Source organism: Neovison vison, chromosome 7 (assembly GCF_020171115.1).
Source record: "Neovison vison isolate M4711 chromosome 7, ASM_NN_V1, whole genome shotgun sequence".
NCBI lineage: Eukaryota > Metazoa > Chordata > Mammalia > Carnivora > Mustelidae > Neogale > Neogale vison.
Genome location: NC_058097.1, coordinates 42,976,739 through 42,997,553, shown reverse-complemented (window position 1 = coordinate 42,997,553; position 20,815 = coordinate 42,976,739). Strand labels below are relative to the sequence as shown.

General features: G+C 39.4%; 1 protein-coding gene across 2 annotated transcripts in view; it reads right to left on the bottom strand.

The window, feature by feature from the left end:
• The window catches only part of ZNF461 (zinc finger protein 461), a 41,032-nt gene that overhangs the window by 6,473 nt on the left and 13,744 nt on the right, over positions 1–20,815 (bottom strand). The window contains exons 2-5 of one of the 2 annotated variants that reach the window (XM_044256507.1): positions 19,743–19,913; positions 18,645–18,730; positions 10,844–10,970; positions 9,890–9,985 (exon numbers count right to left, since the gene is read on the bottom strand). In XM_044256507.1, coding sequence (XP_044112442.1) covers positions 9,890–9,985; positions 10,844–10,970; positions 18,645–18,653 — 232 coding nt within the window. In that variant the 5' untranslated portion in view covers positions 18,654–18,730; positions 19,743–19,913. Of the gene's footprint in view, positions 1–9,889; positions 9,986–10,843; positions 10,971–18,644; positions 18,731–19,742; positions 19,950–20,815 lie in introns of both variants that reach the window. The other variant, XM_044256506.1, reaches the window with a different exon arrangement.

The window sequence follows — 20,815 nt, the reverse complement described above, 5'->3', positions numbered from 1 at the left end:
GAGTTTTCTTTTTATTTCTTATATGTCCCCATAATGGGCATTGGACAGCAGGCCTACAACCCGGAACTATTAACAGATGCAAACACACACACCAAGAGAAATCTACTCTCTCCAGCCAAAAGACTAGAAGCAGGGAAGCCCAAAAGACTTAATGGGAGGTTCTAGCACCTGCTCCACAACCCGCACCCTAGCAACAGTTTCACTGGCCAGTTGCAGTAGCAGGAAGAATTCTATGATTGATGTATCATTAGCCACAGCAAGAGGAAGTGTCTTGATATACAAACCGACAGATCAATTCACCTAGAAAGGGACTATTAGCAGAGTTTTGCAATTCCCTGTCCTCTGCCCAATGGCATAAGGAAATCCATGCTCAGTGCCTTCTGTATCTCAGTGAAGTTAAATGTACCTCAATGGCTTCTGCCTCCCCCATTCCACAGAAGGTGGCCTACCTACACTGGGGATCCACAAAATCTTTCTGTTCTTGCAGACACCACCAACAGGGACTGAACAGGATTCCCAGCAGTACCAGAGATATAAAGCATATCAGAATAACATTGAAAGGGCTCTGAAAAGTAAGCTGCCATTAGACTAAAGCTTACAAAAGTAGGCTAGATCTATACACTAAACCTAACAGCATGACTCCCTGCTAAAATGGATTTAAACTGACTTAAATAGAATCAAGACTCTCTTAACATAAAAACAAAAATGTCCAGGATACAATAAACCACTTGCCATAGCAAAAGCCAGAGAAACCAAAATCTGAAGGAGAAAAGATAATCACATGAAACCAATACCAAGATTAATTAGATGTTGGAACTACCTGACAAGGATTTTATTCTATTTTACTTTATTTATTTATTTATTTTAGATTTTATGTATTTATTTGAGAGATGGAGAGTGAGCACGAGAGAGAGGCAGAGGGAGGAGAGGGACTCCCAGCAGGGAGTCCAGTGACATGGAGCTTGATCCCAGGACTCTGAGATCTTAAGCTGAGCTGAAGGCAGACGCTTAACTGACTGAGCCACTCAGGCACCCCCTGACAAGGATTTTAAATGGTCTTCATAAAAACGCATTGACAATCAATTACAAGCGCTCTTTAAACAAATGAAAAAACAGAATGTTGCTCAAAAAACACAGTACTTATAAAAAAGAAGTGCAATGAAAAATGTAATAGGTATTATAAAAGACAAACTAATGGTCTCTAGAGGAGACATATCAGAAGCAGGAAAACAGTGAACTTAAAGACAGTATTTAATTCATCTAAAAAACAAAGATAAACAGACTTAAAGAAAAAAAAATACAGACCTCACTTCCTGTGGGACAATAACAAAAGAGCCAATATTCATATCATCTATGCCCCAGCAGGACAGGAAAAAGACTGTGGAACGGAAAAAGTATTCAAAGATTTAACAGCTGAACTTCCCAAATTTCATATAAAACCACAGAGTCGGTGAAAAAATAATGAATACTGTTTTTCTGAAAATAAATAAATTGGAAAAAAAAAACCACAGAGTCAAGAAACTCAGCAAATACTTATTAAGAAAAATCTGAAGAACTCAAAACCAAGACATCCATTTCTAAAAACTAGATAAAGTCTTTAAAATAAAATGCATATTATATATTGATGATAAACACCATTTCAAAAGACTAGATTTTTCATTTGAAACTATGGAGACCAAAAGGAAACAGCACAATAATTTTCAAGTAGTAAAAGAAAGTAACTGTTAACCTCAAATGCTATACCCATTGAGACTGTTCTTTTTCTTCTTTTTTTTTTTCTTCTTTTTTCAAAGATTTTATTTATTTATTTGACAGAGAGAGATCGCAAGTAGGCAGAGAGGCAGGCAGAGAGAGAGAGAGGAGGAAGCAGGCTCCCTGCTGAGCAGAGAGCCCGATGCGGGACTCGATCCCAGGATCCTGAGATCATGACCTGAGCCGAAGGCAGTGGCTTAACCCACTGAGCCACCCAGGCGCCCTTTTTCTTCTCTTTTTAAAGACTTATTTATTTTAAAAAGAGAGTATGTGAAGGGGAGAGGCAGAGGGAGAGAAACTCAAGCAGACCCCAAGCTGAGCGTAGAACCAATGCGGGGCTCAGTCTCACGCCTGAGATCATGATCTGAGCTGAAACTGAAGAGATCCAGAGCTGAAAGAGTTAAATTGTGTGGAGCTTCTGCTAACTTGCTTTTCTGTAACTGCTCTGCTGCTTTGCGGGTTGAACCTTGAGAAGTAGGAGCATGGCCTTCCCCTTGTGTTCCCCTCCATTCCCCCGAGGCCCTACATCCTGAGCACGTTCCCTGCTTAAGAGATGTCCTTGAATTGGCAGCCGCATCTCTGCCTGCCCACGGGTCCTGTCCCCGTGCTCTAATAAACCACCTTTCTGCACCAGAAAAAAAAAAAAAAAAGAGATGTCCTTGAATTATGCTTGTGGTTAACAAAGAAGAGAACTGTTTTGTCCTAGTTTCACAGCCGCCCAGCTACACCCGGACGATAAGATATGGCTAACTGAAAAATGTAAACTGTGCAGAGCATACCAGGAACTGTAACTGTGATTGTGACTTTGTACCAAGCCTTTGTCTAAAAAATGTATAAAAACCATATGCTCCCCTGGATCAGGGCTCTCAGCTTCTGCCTGATCTTCGGGTATGTTGCAGAGCCCCAGCATGCTGGAACAATAAAGCCCGTGCTGTTGCAGAAAGAGCTGCCTTGGTGTCGTTCCTCTGCGCCTCCCTAGGTTGAGGTCTTCTTGACCCTAACAAAACCAAGAGTCAGACGTTCAACCAACTGCACCACCCAGCCGCCCCTCATTGTAACTATTCTTTTTTTAAAAATTTATTTTTTATTTTCAGCATAACAGTATTCATTATTTTTGCACCACACCCACTGCTCCATGCAATCCGTGCCCTCTATAATACCCACCACCTGGTACCCTGACCTCCCACCCCCCGCCCCTTCAAAACCCTCAGATTGTTTTTCAGAGTCCATAGTCTCTCATGATTCACCTCCCCTTCCAATTTCCCCCAACTCCCTTCTCCTCTCTATCTCTCCATGTCCTCCATGCTATTTGTTATGCTCCACAAATAAGTGAAACCATATGATAATTGACTCTCTCTGCTTGACTTATTTCACTCAGCATAATCTCTTCCAGTCCTGTCCATGTTGCTACAAAAGTTGGGTATTCATCCTTTCTGATGGAGGCATAAAACTCCATAGTGTATATGGACCAAGAAGATGTGGTCCATAGAAACTATTCTTAAGGAATAAAGAATAAATAAATACAGGCATTCTCAGACAAAGGAAAACTAATAATTTTGTTGCAGACATGCCCTTAAAGAGTGGCTAAAGGAACCTCTTCCAAAACAAAGAAAATGATAACAGAAGAAGGCTCAGACCTTCAGAAAGGAAAGAATAATAGAATGAGAAAAAATAAAAAAAAATACCAGGTTACCCTTTACCCCATGAGTTCCTTTAGTCCTACTTTATGGTAAAGCAAAAAATTTAACACTATCTCTTGCGGTGATCAATGTACATAGAAGAAATACTTAAAACAATCATACCAAAAGTGTGGGGAAGACAAAGGGATCTAAATGGATGTAAGGTTTCTATACTTCACTTTAAGTGGTAAAATATCAAAACCAGCAGGCTGTGAAAGGTATGTACATATATGCTAATACTCAGAACAAACAATAAAATAAAATTTAAAAAAACAAAAGCAACATATTAAAAAGCATAAGTCAAAATGGTACTCTAGAAAGCTCTGAGTAACTCATAGGCAAAAAACAAGAAACAGAGGAACAAGAAATGGAAGAAAACAACAAACTGGCTGGGGAGCCTGGGTGGCTCAGTCAGTTAAACGTCTGTCTACCTTCAGCTCAGGTCATGATCTTGGGATCCTGGGATCGAGTCCTGTTATCAGGCTCCCTGCTTAGCAGGGAGTCTGTTTCTCCCTCTGTCCCTCCCCCCACCCAAACACCGCTCCCCTTCACTTGCACTCTCTCTAATACTCAAATAAATAAAATCATTAAAAGAAAACATAACAAAGAAAAAGGCAGATATAAGCCTTCATGTATCAATAATCTTTTCAATAATTGTTTTAAAGGTAAATTTTAAAATTCTTCAGGTATTTTATTATTTTATTATATAACTTTAAAATACTTCAAAATACCTTTAAAATACTAAATCACAATTAAAAGACAGACACTGGCACAATGGACAATGTGACTACCAACATTGTGACTATAAGAAACTCACTTCAAACATGACATAGGTAGGTTGGAAGCAGGAGTGGAAAAATGTGTATCATGTACACATTAATCAAAAGAAAGTAGAAATCTAAAAAAGAAAGTAGAAATAGCTATATTAATATCAGATAAAATAGATTCAGAATAAAGAAAACTAGTAAGTACCACTGACAGAGTTTCAAAATACATGAAGCAAAAACTGATAGAGCTGAAAGGAGAAAGAGACAAAGCACTATTATACCTGGTGATTCAAATGCTCTGCTCCCAGCAATTCATCAACTACCAGACAGAAAATCAGCAAGGATATAGAGGAACTGAATGGAACATGTCACCGAACAACAGCAGAATACACAATGTTTTCAAGCACACAATGAACATTCCCCAAGACAGACCTTATTCTTTTTTTTTAAATGTCTCATTTTGAAGTTTTTTTAAGTTTATTTGATAGAGAGAGACAGAGTGAGAGAGGGAACACAAGCAAGAGGAGTGGGAGAGGAGAAGCAGGCTTCCCACTGAGCAGGGAGCCTGATGCGGGGCCAACCCCAGGACCCTGGGATGATGACCTGAGGCAAAGGCAGACACTTAATGACTGAGCCAGCAGGCGCCCCAAGACAGACCTTATTCTAAGTTGTAAAGCAAATCTTAAATTTAAAAGAATCAAAATCACCCAGAGTATATTCTATGATGTATAGTAAAGAATTTAAACTTCACCAAAGAGAGATCTGTCTTTTGTCTTCATCTCCAGGGAGAAAATCTCTACATCTTTGTTTAGGACCATAGCTACCAGACAGTCTAACAATGGGATTTATGATGTAGGCTTTGAGCTGTGTGGTACCAATTCTCACTGAGCAGCGAGCAGAGAGGCAGGAATCTAAAGGTATCTAAAGGTATCAGCTCTATCACTTGAGAGGCTGCAAATAGAAAGGTCAACCACTTGGGCAGCCAACCCAGAGCCCAATAAAGTTCTGGACACCAGTATTCAGGTTAGTTTCCCTATCTGGCAATGCTACATGGTATAGTTACACACAGTTGATGGGAAAAGTTAGTATAGTCCATGACTACACTGGGTTAGCGCAACTGGAAGCTCCATGTCTGGAAATATCCTGGGCTCTACCTGTAAGGGCCTGGTTAGCCAGAGGAACTTAGTTGCAAACCCCAGATATAGGGGCAGGCCAGGCCGGATGGAGACATCCAATCAGTGGGGCGCACATATGTTTACTGTGGAGAATAGTAGGAGGAGTCAGAATAGCCCTTAGAGTAGCAGGGGGAGTCAGAACAGCCGTTGGAGTAGGAAGAGGAGTTAGAATAGCGTTATAATAGCTGTTAGGATAGCCATTAGAATAGCTGTTAGAATAGCAGTTAGAATAGCTGTTAGGATAATCATTAGAATAGCCGTTAGGACAGCTGTTAGAATAGCCGTTGGAATAGCCCTCAGGGTAGTCTTTGGGAGAGTCGGAGCGTCGTGGTCATCCTGGTTATCGTAGTTGTAGGCAGCGGCGCCACGGTGAACGGCCTCACCGCCAACAGCCTCACTGCCAGCAGCCTCGCCACAGTGAGCAGCCTCGCCAGCACTGAGCCCCGTCCCAGCCACAAGCGGCCCCGCCCCCCCCCAGGCCGTGGCGCCAACGCAAGCGGCCTCGCTGGAGTGGCATCATTATAGGGAGCGGCCTTTTCCGGGGAGTGACCTGGTCAGCAGTGGCCTCGTCCTGGGAGCGGCCTCGTCCAGAGTGGCCTCTTCTTGAGAGCGGCTCCGACCTGGGAGGGCCTCGTCCTGGGAGAGGCCTCCTCCGGAGTGGCCTCGTCTGCGGAGCGGCCTCGTCCAGAGCGGCCTCATCCGAGCGGCCTTCTTGGGAGTGACCTTGTCGGTGTCATCGTCATCGTCTCTTCCTAAGAGATGGCCCCTACCAGTCAGTTTGATTTTTGATGCTTGGAGTGAAATAAAGCTTTGTTTGATTTTTGCTTTGTGTCAGTCTCGTTCCTTTGATCACGGACCCTAACATTCTACCCATGTGTTTCTTCCCTTGGCTGATTTTAATCTGTATCCCTTTGCTGTAAAAAACTGTTAACTGTGAGGATGACAGCTTTCAGTGAGTTCTGACTTAAGTGAATTATCTCAGGGTGGTCTTGGGAACCTCTGAAATTGCTGTTGGGGTCAAACATAAGGGAAGACTGTGGCCTGTTCCCTCTTTCACATGAGACCATAATGGAATTAAAGTATAAATCAATAAAAGAAAGGCAACAGGAAAAACTCCAGACATCTCCGAATAACACACTTCTAAATACTCCATGGGTGAAAGAGGAAGTCTCAACAACAACAAAAAAATTAAGGACTATGAGGACACATATATATGGATTATATACATATATACACACAATTATAAGGTTAATAACCTATAACTGGGGCACCTGGGTGGCTCAGTGGGTTAAAGCCTCTGCGTTTGGCTTGGGTCATGATCCCAGGGTCCTGGGATCGAGCCCTGAATCAGGCTCTTTGCTCAGCGGGGAGCCTGCTTCCCTTCCTCTCTCTGCCTGCCTCTCTGCCTACATGTGATCTCTGTCTGTCAAAATCTTAAAAAAAAAAAAAAAATATAACCTTACATTCACAACCTTGAAAACTTGGAAGACATGGATCCAATTCCCTGAAAATCTGAAACTACCAAAACTTAGCCACCATGAATAGGTCATCTGAGTAGTTTGGTAACTATTACAGAAATCAAATTTGGGGTGCCTGGGTGGCTCAGTTAAGCATCTGACTTGGCTCAGGTCATGATCTCAGGGTCCTGGGATTGAGCCCTGCATCTGACTCCACACTCAGTGGGGAATCTGACTGTCCCTCTCCTTCTGCCCCTTCCCCTGCTCATGTTCTCTCTGTCCTCTCTCAAATAAAATCTTTAAAAAATACTAATAAATCAAATTTATAATTTAGAAGATCCCAAAAAAGAAATCTCCAAGTCCACATGTCTTCACTGAAGAATTTTACCAAACATTCTCAGAATCTTGTAACCAGTTTCTTCCAGAAAACAGAAAAGAACACTTTCCAAAGTACTTTGAGACCATGATTACTCTGATACCAAAACCAAAGGCAGCACACACAAAATAACTGCAGACCAACACCCCCCATGAACTTAGATGAAAAAAATCCACAATTAAATTTTATCAAATTCAATGATGTATAAAAAGAATGATATACAATGACTAAGTGGGATTTATTCCAGGTGTGAAAGACTGATTCCATACTTAAAAATCAATGTAATCCATCATATCAACAACTAAGGAAGAAAAAATCCCATGATCCTATTAATAACCACTTATGATTAAAACAACTCTCAATGTAAGGGAGATAAACCATAAGAGACTCCTACTCATAGGAAACAAACTGAAAGTTGCTGGAGGGGAGGAAGGTGGAAGGATGGGGTAACTGGGTGATGGACACTGGGGAAGGTATGTATTTCAGTGAGCACTGGGCATTGTGAAGATTAATGAATCACAAACCTGTACCCCTGAAACAAATAATACATTTTATGTTAATTAATTGAATTAAAAAACTCTCAGGGCATTAGGAAGAGAAGGGAACTTCCTCAAATTCCTAAAGAGCATGAAGGGCATGTACAAAAAACCTAGAGCTAATATATTTTATGATAAAATACCAAATCCTGAATGTTTTCCCCCTAAAATTGCTAAAAAGGATGCCCATTATTACCACCCTTATTTAATACGGGCCCTTGCCGTTCTAGTTATTCCAATAAGGCAAGAAAATAAAGCTCACAGTTGGGGAAAAAAGGAAATAAAACTATCTATTTGCAAATGATATGACTGACTATAATAATGAACCTACAAGGAAATAACTGAGTTGAATAAGGTCACAGAATATAAGATCAACACATAAAATCAATTTAACTTCTGTACATTGACAATAAGCAACAACCAAAATGAAAAGGCAATACCATTTATAAATGCTCCTGAAAAACGGAATACTGAGGTAAAAAAATTAATACAATATGTACAAGATCTATATGATAAAAATTATAAAATGCTAATAAAAGAAATTTTTAAAAGTACTTGAAGAAACATGCTGTGTTCATGGATTGGAAGAAAACAGAGTAAAGATATTAATTCTCTAACTTCATCTATAGGTTTACATAATTCCTATGAAAGTATCAGCAAGCGTTTTTGTAGACACAGACAAGCACTAATACTGATTCAGAGATATCATCAAAGACCTCTAATCTGTAGTATGGCCCTACTCTTGGCCTCCAGGACCCTGTACTTTCCTAGAGGACCTCTTTCCATCCCAATCAACCTTCTGCTATCTTTTTTTAAAAGATTTAATTTATTTGAGAGAGAGAGAGTATGAGCAAGGGGCAGAGGGAAAGAGATAAGCAGACTCCACAGGGTGCAGGGAGCCCAATGTGGGACTTGACCCTAAGACCCTGGGATCATGACCTGAGCCAAAGGCAGATGTGTAACCTGAGCCACCCAGGCACCCAACACTCTGCTATCTCTACTTCGTCCATGTAATTTTCTTTAAATTCCCCAATTTCTAATTGATCTTAATTTTTCCTAATATACCATTAGAACATATGTTCTTGATCCACTACTATAACAGTTAAAAAAAGGTATTTCTGTCACCTCATAAAGCAACTCATAGTAATTTTTTAAAAAGTTAATAAACACTGTTGATTGTGTCCTTTGATAAACAGACATTTTTAAGTTTGGTATAATCCCATTTATCTATTTTTGCTTTGGTTACCTATACCTTGCTTGGTGTTATAGCCCAGAAATCCCTGCCAAATCCAATGTCATGGAATTTTTTCCATATGTTTTCTTCTAGTTTGGGGTCTTACATTTAGTTCTTTGATCTATTTTGAGTTAATTTTTGTATATGGTATAAGGTAAGGATCCAACTTTGTTCTTTTGCCTATGGATATCCAGTTAAAGATACAGTCCTTTTCCCCATTGGATGATCTTGGCACCTTTCTATAAAATCATTTGGTCATATATCTGGGAGTTTATTTCCAACATTTTATTCCATTCCATTTTTTAAATTATTTATTGATTTATTTAGAGAGAGCGTGCACATGTGTGGAGAAGGGCAGAAGGGGAGAGAGAGAAAATCTCAAGATGCCATGCTGAGTACAGAGCCCAATGTGGGGATCAATCTCACAACGCAGAGATCTTGAATATCAAGAGAGTTAGAATATCAACAGCTGAATATCAAGAGAGTTAGACACTTAAGTGACTAAGTCACTTAGGTGCCCCTATTATATTGCACTGATCTGTACGTCTATCTTTATGCCACTACCACACTGTTTGAATACACAATGTTGTAATAAGTTTTGAAATCAGGTTTTCCGGGGCACCTAGGTGGTTCAGTGGGTTAAGCCTCTGCCTTTGGCTCAGGTCATGATCCCAGGGTCCTGGGATCGAGCCCCACATCGGGCTCTCTGCTCAGCAGGGAGCCTGCTTCCTCCTTTCTGCCTGCTCTCTGCCTATTTGTGATCTCTCTCTATCAAATAAATAAATAAATAAAATCTAAAAAAAAAGAAAAGAAAAAAAATCAGGTTTTCCCTAATTTGTCTAAAATAACCTTATCAGCCCAATATTCTGACCAACTGAAATAGCTTCCTGCCTCTAGATCATTGCTTACTCACCTGGGCACCGTCTTCCTGTCATTTCCCTCACAACCATCCAGGGTTCCTTCCCTTGCTCTAATGAAGAGATCACAGCTGGCTTAGATATAGAAAGTCCTGATTATAGAAAAAAAATGGAGATGAAGAAGAAATCAAAGTACCCAAATACTATGATTCATAATTGGTTAATTAACAAATAAATAAAAGCACAAAATGTTTATTTGATAGTCTACAGACAAAAAAAAGAAAGAAAAAATTAAATACTCATATTCAGGTAAACTCAAGATAAAAAACAAAACAAATAAATAGGTGATAAAATGCTATTTAAATTAGGTAAGCTTTCTGTCTCCACTTTACTATTTGGAAAAAACAACCTCCTGAGTATGCCTATTTCAGATACTTTTCAACGTTAAATGAAAAGTTCTTAGCATATAACTAACTACCAAAGCCAAATTGTTTAAAAGAAAGCACATTTTTTGTAGGAAATGGAATGTTGTTCATTTAAACACTAAATAGTAAGTGGTATTTCTTGACCCAGTCCATCAGTCCATCAGTTTCATCAATGAAAGTTAAAGAGCTTCACACCCAGACCCCATATATATAGTTTTAACCTACTCTAGTGCACCCACAGGTTTAGCACAGTGTAAATGAAAAAAAAAAAAGATGAAGTGGTTTCTTTGACCATTAGTTAACAATGAATTTATTAATATTAAATAATCAAATAATCAAGCATAAGTTTTAATGGCACAGAATTCCAATTCTGTTCTTTAATCATCAAGGAAGAACATCAATTATAAGGACCAGAGGAAGGGGTGAGGATGGGAAAAATGAAGATACACCCCCATCTAAGGGTGCTCATTCCTATACAAAGAAAAAATTCATCTAGTCATTTGAAAGGTGGCCCTAAAATTCATAGTAAAGGAAGCAGAAATTCAAAGAAACAGATTCTAAATTATAAGAGGCAGATAAACTTACCCAGTGAAACCAAGTTGCTATAGTTCTCCAACATCACATCTTTGTACAAATTCCTCTGTGTGGGGTTCAGGCATTCCCATTCCTCCTGAGAGACATCTATAGCTACATCTTTGAACATCACCAACCCCTAAAATGACAGAGCACAGTACTGTTTTTGAAATGATAAGAGCTATTTTTCAAAAGGAAGAAGAGGTGCTAAAAGAAAGCAGGCAAAAAAGGAACAGCATATATATATAGTATATAGTGAGTATACAGGGAAAGGTTGGAAGCTTGTGACCTGGGTCAAAAAGGAATTTAGTGAAAATGAAGCTCTTAAAAATTCTATTTCTGCAGACACATCCCCTTGTATAGAATGGAAAACTTAATCAGTCATCTAGAAAGTTAAAAAAATAAGTAGAGGTTTCCAACTAAGTGAAATAGTTGGAAATTTTATAATCTTTCCAGAATGTCTTATGAAAACCTCCAACTTGAGAAAAAGGACTTGAAGATTTTTCTTCATCAGTATGACTATTATGTCATAACCATTTTTACTTTTCAAGCAAATTCTTTAGTAAATACCCAGTGCAGATTGTATATTCCAAGGATAGACAGAATAACAACTCCCATCCCATATGCTCTTCTTCCGTGTAACCTTGACATACCCCCACACCATTGGTATAAGGTCTATGTCCACGGCCCTTGAACATGATCCTGGGAAAACAGCTGTGACTTACTCAACTTATAAAGTATAACAGAAATGACTGTGTGACTTCTGAAGCTGGGTTATAAAAATATCTCTCCACCCAGTGAGAACACCCTATACCAATTCTTAACAATGTCTATTTGGAAAAGTCAAAATTGTGGAAAAGTTCAAAGATTTCCCATGTCTGATTCAATTAACCCTCCCTTACAACACCATTTCCTGTGAGGACATCTCATGTGGGTGGCTGGTTTTTCTCCTACAATCTTACTCTGTCCTCAAACTCATTCTGTCCTCTCTTCTCTTTGCTGGTGCCAGCAACTGTCCCTCCCCTAAAATCTAATGTCATCATTTCATCAGACATGCATTATCTCTACCTACTGCAGTGATATGCTAACATCTAGATTTTCCCCCCTCAGGAATTTTAGCTCCTGGCTCAGGGCCACCATCTCCAACACTACTCCTATCTTAATTCTCAGTGATTTCAAATATCTATATAAGGATTCCATCTATTAACCTGCCCTCCCAATTCCCTCACCTCCTCTCCAATGATCTTGTCTTCCACTCTAGTTCACTCTTTGTATCACTATCCAAGACCTCATCACTAATAGTAACTTTGACATCTCCAACTGTCTTTCTCTCTGGTCACCTTTATATTGTCACTCACCACACTCATACCTCTTCTCCACTTCTTACCCAACTTAAATTCTATATTCAGCTAATCCTCCAACTTGATAATGAATCCTAATGTGGACTTCCTTTTCATACTTGCTAAGCAAAGCCTGAATCCTACATAAATCTAACTCTCTTCCTATTCTCTCACTTTATCTATGTAGCCGAATATGAGTAGAGAAAACCACCAACCTTAATGACAAGTTTTTATTTTTATATTTTATTTTTCCTTTCTTAAATGGTTCAGAAAAAAAAATAGACATTCAGATGTCTTACACCCACTCTTGTCCTTTCCTTTTTTCCTCCACCTCCTAACCCCTTATAGATGAGCAATTTTATAAGTTTCTTTGTGTGTCTTTGCAATGTTTTTAAGCAACTATATATATATTCTATATATATATTATTTATATATATTATACATATTACATATTTATATATATTAAGTAAATATATGTATATATCTTTCCACACTTCACACAGAAGGGAACATACTATAATATATACACTGTTCTATGCTTGATTTTTAAATTCTAAAGTTAATGGTTTCCTTATTTTTCTATAGGTACATATCCTCCATTTTTTATCATAGTTTATTTAACCAGACATCTCTAGATGAACACTTGGTTGTTTCCAATCTTCTGCTCTAACAAACAGTAGTATAATGAATAGTCCTATAAATATGTCACTTTGTATACATATAGGCATATCTGTACCAGAAAGCCTCAGAAATCAGATTGCTAGGTCTAAATGGAAAATGCATTTGTAATTTTGGTAGATCCTGTCAAGTCGTCCTCTACAGCAGCTGGACCACTTTGTCAGACACCAGCAATATATGAGAGTACCTGTTTCCTCAGTCAAGGCAGCAAAGCATTTTGTCAAAACATTTTGTTTTTATCAATTTAATGTGATAAAAAATTATATGTCAATAGAATTTTAATTGGTATTTCTTGAGTTATGAGTATTTTTCTTTTTTTAGGGTCTTTTATGTTTCTTTTTCTGTGAAATCTCTATTCATGCCCTTTTGACTCTTTTTCTACTGGGCCATTGGTCTCATTTTAAAATTTCTAAGTATAAGTTAGATGATAAGTTCAGTGTCTGTATGTGAATTGTAAATACCTTTCCCATTTTGTCATTTCTCTTCCTACTTTGCTTGCCATGCAGAAGTTTTTCATTTTTATGTAATCAACTTTGTTACTACTTTCTTTCTTAGTTCCTAGAGTTCTGAGTCCTAGTTAGAAAGTCCTTCCTCACATCAAAGTCATGAAGGAGTACTCCCATGTTTTAATCTAGTAATATTATGATCACATTTTTTTAAATTTTTTATTTTTTATAAACATATATTTTTATCCCCAGGGGTACAGGTCTGTGAATCGCCAGGTTTACACACTTCACAGCACTCACCAAAGTACATACCCTCCCCAATGTCCATAACCCCACCCCCCTTCTCCCAACTCCCCTCCCCCCAGCAACCCTCAGTTTTGTGAGAATAAGAGTCACTTATGGTTTGTCTCCCTCCCAATCCCATCTTGTTTCATTTATTCTTCTCCTACCCACTTAAGCCCCCATGTTGCATCAACACTTCCTCATATATGATCACATTTTTAAAAATTAAATCATTCCGGGCACCTGGGTGGCTCAGTGGGTTAAGCCGCTGTCTTCGGCTCAGGTCATGATCTCAGGGTCCTGGGATCGAGTCCCGCATCGGGCTCTCTGCTCGGCAGGGAGCCTGCTTCCTCCTCTCTCTCTCTATCTGCCTCTATGCCTACTTGTGATCTCTCTCTGTCAAATAAATAAATAAAATCTTTTAAAAAAGTTAAATCACTCAGTTTAACTAGAGTTTATTTTATATAGTAGATGAGTAAAGAATGGGCTTTGTTTTTTGAAAATGGCTCTAGTTACCCAATACTATTTGTCAGTAGCCTATCTTTAACCAGGGAGACAAAATAATTGTTATACAGAGAACTGTAAGATACTGATGGAAAAAACTGAAAAAGACACAAATAAATGAAAAGATTTTCCATGCTTAAGGAATGGAAGAATTATCAGTGGTAAAACATCCATATAACTCAAAGCAATCTACAGTCAATATAATCCTTCAAATCCCAATGGAATTTTTTTACAGAAATACAACAAATAACACTAAAATTTGTATGAAACCATCAAAGACCTCAAGTAGCCAAAGCACTCTTGAGAAAAAGGAACAAAGCTGAGACATCACATATCTTCATTTCAAACCACATTACAAAGCTATATAATTGAAACATTATGGTATTGGCATAAAACAGACACATAGATCAGTGAAACAGAATAGGGAGCCCATACATAATGCTAATTAATTTATGACAAAGGAGCCAAGAATATACAATGGGGAAAGGACAGTCTCTTCAATAAATGATGCTGGGAAAACTGGACAGCCACACGACAAAGAATTAAACTGTACCACTATCTTATACCATACATAAAAATCAACTCAAAATGGATTAAACACTTGAATGTAAAACCTGAAATTATAAAACCTCTCGAGGAAATCATAGGCAGTAAAGGTACTTGGCAATGACTTTTTGGATATGATACCAAAAAAGCAAAGGCAACAGAAGCAAAAATAAACAAATGGGACTACATCAAACCAAAAATATTCTGTGAAACCATCAACAAAATGAAAAGACAACTTACATGGAGAAAATTTTTGTAAATGATGTATCTGATAAGGGTTTAGTAACCAAAATATAAAGAACTCATACAACTCAACAGCATAAAACCCTAAACAAAAAACCCTGAATTATAAATGGGCAGAGGACCTGAGTAGACCTTCCTTCAAAGAAGACATAAAAATGGCCCACAGGTACTAGAAACAATCTAAGTGTCTTCCAGTGGATGAATGGATACAGAAAATATGATACACGTACACAAGAATATTATTCAACCATTAAGAAAAAAAGGAGGGGCATTTGGGTGGCTCAGTCAGTTAAATGTCCAACTGTTCTTTTTTTAATTTTTAAAAGATTTTATTTATTTATTTGACAGACACAGAGTGAGCACAAGTAGAGGGAGCAACAGGCAGAGGGAGAGGGAGAAGCAGGCTCCCCACTGAGCAGGGAGCATGATGGGGCGCTTGATCCCAGGACTCTGGGATCATGACCTGAGCCAAAGGCAGATGCTTAACTACTGAGCCACCCAGGAGCCCCAAGTGTCTGATTCTTGATCCCAGCTCAGGTCATTATCTCAGGATCCTGGGATCAAGCCCTACGTTGGGCTCCTCACAGGGGAGTCTGCTTGTCCCTATCCCTCTCCCTCTGCTCCTCCTCTTGTTCATGCTCTCTCTCAAATAAATTAAAAAATAAAATAAAATCTTGAAGGAAAAAAAAAGGGAAATCTTACATTTCCAACAACCTGGATGGACCCCGATGGCATTTCAATAGGTGAAATAAGTCAGACAGAAAAAGACTTATTTGTGAAATTTAAAAACAGAAAACAAAATCAAACTCATAGATACAAAGAACAGACTGGTGGTTGTCAGATGGTGGGGGAGGGTGGTGAAATGGACGAAGCTGGTCAAAAGATATAAACTTCCAGTTATAAAATTAATAATCCCTAGGGATATTATGTACAACATGGTGACTACAGATATTAATACTGTACTGTATATTTGAAAGTTGCTAAAAGACTAGATCTGAAAAGTATTCATCACAAGAAAGAAAACTAACTATGTGTGGTAATGGATATTACCTATACTGCGGTGATCATTTTGTAACATATTCATATACTAAACCACTATGTTGTGCATCCAAAATTAATATAATGTTACATGCCAATTATATCTCAATAAAAAAGTCTATCTTTAGCCTGCAGTTTTGAGATATCACTTTTATCAATATTAAATTACCATACACAGCTGTGGGCTGGATGGTCAGCATGCCACAGATTGCTAACCTCTGCTCTAGATTCTCGAAGGCAGAGATCAAAAGACTGGATAAAAAAGCAAGACCAGGGACATCTGGGTGGCTCAATGGGTTAAGCCTCTACCTTCAGCTCAGGGCATGATCTCAGGGTCCTGAGATCAAGCCCCGCATCAGGCTCTCTGCTCAGCGGGGAGCCTGCTTCCCGTCTCTCTCTCTCTCTCTCTGCCTGCTTCTCTGCCTACTATGGGACCTCGGTCTGTCAAATAAATAAATAAAATTTAAAAAAAAAAAAAAGCAAGACCAAACTTTATGCTGTTATATGAGATACACCTAAAGAAAGTTAAAATAGGGACACTTGAGTGGTTCAGTCGGTTAAGCATCTGCCTTTGGCTCAGGTCATGATCCCAGGATCCTGGGATCAAGTCCCTCATTGGGCTCCTTGCTCATTGCGGAGCCTGCTTATCCCTTTGCCTGCTGCTCCCTCTGTTTGTGCTCTCTCTCACTCTGACAAATAAAATCTCAAAAGAAGTAGATAAATAAATAAATAAATAAAACCTTTAAAAAAAAAAAAAAAGGCTAAAGAAAGTTAAAAGGATGGAAAAAGAGGGGTACCTGGGTGGCTCAGTGGGTTAAGGTCTCTGCCTTCGGCTCAGGCCAGGATCTCAGGGTCCTGGGATTGAGCCCCACATCGGGCTCTCTGCTTGGCGGGGAGCTTGCTTCCTCCTCTCTCTCTCTGCCTGCCTCCCTGCCTACTTGTGATCTCTGTCTGTCAAATAAATAAATAAAATCTGTAAAAAAAAGATAGCCACCTGGGTGGCTCCGTTAAGCGTCTGCCTTCATAAATTTTTAAAAATCTTAAAAAAAAAGATATGCCATGAAATAACAATAAAAGAAAGCTGAAGCAGTTATATTAATAAACATAATGCAAGAAAAAGAATATTACCACTAGGACCATTTCATAATAAAGGTGTCAATTCATCAAGAGGATATAGGAATTTGGGGGTACCTGGCTGGCTCAGTCGGAAGGACATGCAACTCTTGATCTCAGGGTTGTGAGCTTGAGCCCCACTTTGGGTACAGAGATCACTTAAAAATAAGTAAACTTTTAAAATAAGGACATAGCAATCCTAAGTATGCATCCACCTACTAACAGAATTTCTAAACATAAAGCAAAACGGACAGAATTGTAACAGACAAATCAACAGCTGTATTTGTAAGTTTCAACAGTCCTCTCTCAGTAATTGATAGACCAAATGATCAGAAAAGATAGAGAAGAGTTGAGTACTACTACAAAACACTTGACCTAACTGATAAACACTATCCGTCAGTAGTATAACACAGCTTTTTTTTTTTTTTCCCAAATGCACATTGAGCATTCGCCAAGATAGTCCACATTTTGGGCCAAAAATAAGTCTCAATAAATTTAGAAGGATTGATATTACAAAGTATGTTCTCTGACCACAAAAGAATTGAATAAATTAAAAACGAATTCTCAAAAAGATATGAAAAAGTTCCTCAAAATCTGTAAGTTAAAGAATGCTCTTCTAAGTAGCCCATGGGTAAAAGAAAAAAGGGAATCTTGAGCTCAAAAAAAAAAAGAAAGAAAAAGAAAAGAAAAGAAAACTAAACCCAAAGTACACAGAAAAAAAGGAAAGAACAAGATCAGTAATCAATGAAATAGCAATCAAGGTAAGGGCAAACTGGAGAGAAAAATCAATAAAACTAAAAGCTAGTCTTTGAAAAGATCAATAAAATTGATAAATTGCTAGTATACTGATTAAGAAAAAAAACATAAATTATTAAGATCAGGAATTAAGAGGGGAGTATTACTATAGACCTGACAGGCATTAAAAGGATAATAAGGAAATATCATAAACAACTTTATACTAACAAATCTGGCAACTAAATAGAAATAAATGAATTTCTTGAGAGACACAAATTACTAAACTGATTCAAGAAGAAATAAGACTGGGGTGCCTGGGTAGCACAGTCGTTTGAGCCTCTGCCTTTGGCTCAGGTCATGGTCCTGGGGTCCTTGGAGTGAACCATGCATCAGTCTCCCTGTTGGGCTCAGGATCTGGGCTAGGTGGGGAGACTGCTTCCCCCTCTGCCTCTCCCCGCCCCTTGTGCACTTGCTCTCTCTCTCTCCCTCCCTCTTGAATAAATAAATAAAATCTTCAAAAAAAAAAAAAAGAAAGAAAGAAAGAAAACTCCCAAAAGCCCTGTATCAATTTAAGCAACCAGTCTCCCCATGAAGAAAACTTCAAATTCAAATGGTGTGTTCACTTTCTACTGATGCTGTAACAAATACAGTAGCTTAAAACAACAAATTTAATATCTTACAGTTCTGTATGTATTTCGTTGACTGCTTACAGGAACACTGGGTTAGAAAGGAGAGGAGCAAAAAGGGAAGACTTTAAAATTTTGAAACCACCACTTACTAATAAGTCTGTACAATAGTCAGGCAACAATATCAGTATTAAGAATGCAAATATTCATATGATTATAGGAAAAAAAAGGCGTCAATTAGGAACAAAAAAAATCAACTTACATGGGCCATGTTTTTAAGAATTCAATGTATTAGTCCTCTTCTTAGTTCCACTTTAGAAGAAACTCTCAGCGCAAAGAAAAATATTGCTGGATGAGAGGGATTTAAAAAAAAAAAGACATGAGATGATCCTGCTTCTTAAGAGCTCCCAAAGTGCTAATATAGAATGACATTTTTCTCCCCTCTTCATGTCTACTCTGTTCAGTCCCCACAGACTTCTTAGACACTGATTCCGGATGTGCAACAGTGCTATTCTTTCCTCCTACTCTAGGTGTTTCTAAGGTGAATGGCAGAATTAGTGAGGTACAGAAGAACTATGAGACACCAGGCCTTTCCGAAGTAATCTGTAAAATCAATGTGGAGCTGAACTCACAATCCCAAGATCAAGAATCCCATGCTGTACTGACTGAGCCAGTCAGCTGCCCCCAACCAGGCCCTTCTTAAAGCTCAAACTTTGTGTGACCTTGTGTGTGATGTGGAGTAGACATTGTCTGTGACCATGGTAGTAACTGTGATTCTATGATACTTGGTGATGTGTTTGAGCTCTACAGATAACTGTTGGGGATGAGGGTTAAGTGGGCATAAGGGGAGTTGTGAATGGGGAGTGGTCGTTTTGTATTACTATATAGGCGTCTGGGTCTTAGGCTGTGCGATTATGATAAACGTGGGTTGGATTACGTCTTTGGGCTTTGTGTTGTATGAATCTACAGTTGGATACTGGAATGTCTCCCTAACTGCCTGATTATGTGAACCTGGGAGTAACGCTTTGTGTAAGTGTGCTTTTTTTCATTTACTCAAGTATCTGAGGCTTACAGAAATAGCCACCCGCAATCATGGTCACAATCACATACAAACTCCATTCACAAAATGGTCACGCAGACAAGTACACTGTCACAAAAGCACGCTCCCGAATCCAGTCGCTCTCAAGACTAACCGCCAAATACACTTCGTCCGGAGACAAAATCATTAGCCCGGAGACAAAATTCCCTTCACGAGCTTACAACCACCCAATTTACCCTCCCTAGAGCAGCTCCCGCACTTCAGAGGCCTAACACTCCAGACACTCCTCTTGCCAAGGCCTGGAGCTCCAGGAGTCCTTACCTTCAGCATCCTCAGGAAGGGCTCTGGTCCAAATTCTGATTCGAATTCCACGGGAGACCGCACGCCTAGTCTTGCACGCTCTGTTGGTTGGGTAAAAAGCTCTCACCAGCCTCAGCAGCCGACCACTCTGCCAACGTTTCTACCGGAACTAGCTTTGAACCGCTGTGTCCTCTGGGAAACGTAGTCCAAAAGGAAAGCACCCGTGAGCTGAAAGAGGTAAATCCTCCGCTGCATTTCGGGATGCACCTGCGCAGTTTCACTCCAAGCCTGGAGTGACTCTACAACCTCTCCCCTTCCAAGACTCACACCCGAAATTTGGGTCTGATTTGGGGACCTCGGATTTCTCTGAGGGCGGATTTCAAGCCTGGCACCGTAGCTGTCCCTACCCCCTCAAGGTGGACGCGCACGTGCTGTAGTTTGAGAATTGTTATCCGATGCGGAGGGATCCGGCCTTCGTCTGTAAGGTGGCAATGTGGACTGTGTTTTCTGAGTCTGAAGATGCGAGTGGCCAAGGACGAATTTGATAGGCAGGGAGAGGATGTGTGTGTTACACCGACTGTGTCCTGAGTGATGAAATTAGTTTGTGAAACGTTTTTGAGACCGTTTGAAATAGTGGTCGGGATGTATACCCGTATGGGACCGCGCGCAGTGATTGTGAAGTGATGTATTAGAACGTGGCTTAGGCGCGAGGGGCATTTGAAACCTGTGATTGATTACGCATGCTTGTGGGTGGCGCGAGTATGCGGGCAGTGAGTTTGTAACGTTCTGTGGGCGTTGGGTCTACCTATGACTAGCAGGAGCGGTTGGCTGTGGTAAGTGTCCCGTCTTGGGAAGGGAGGAGGCTGGTCTCCCTGATGGACGAAACCGATCCCTGGGCCGGGGGAGCTGATCCTGAATCTTACGTGTATGCGTGGAAGAGGAGTGAAGCAACATTGTGGGGTATAAGTGTGTAGGAGAAACCAGAACTGAGAAGGGTAGAAACTAATATAGATTATCTGCCAGAAGAGGCAAATCTCCTATCTCAAAGTGCCATGTGAAGAAATTTATCTGTGAGAACAAGTGGTTGTGTTTCT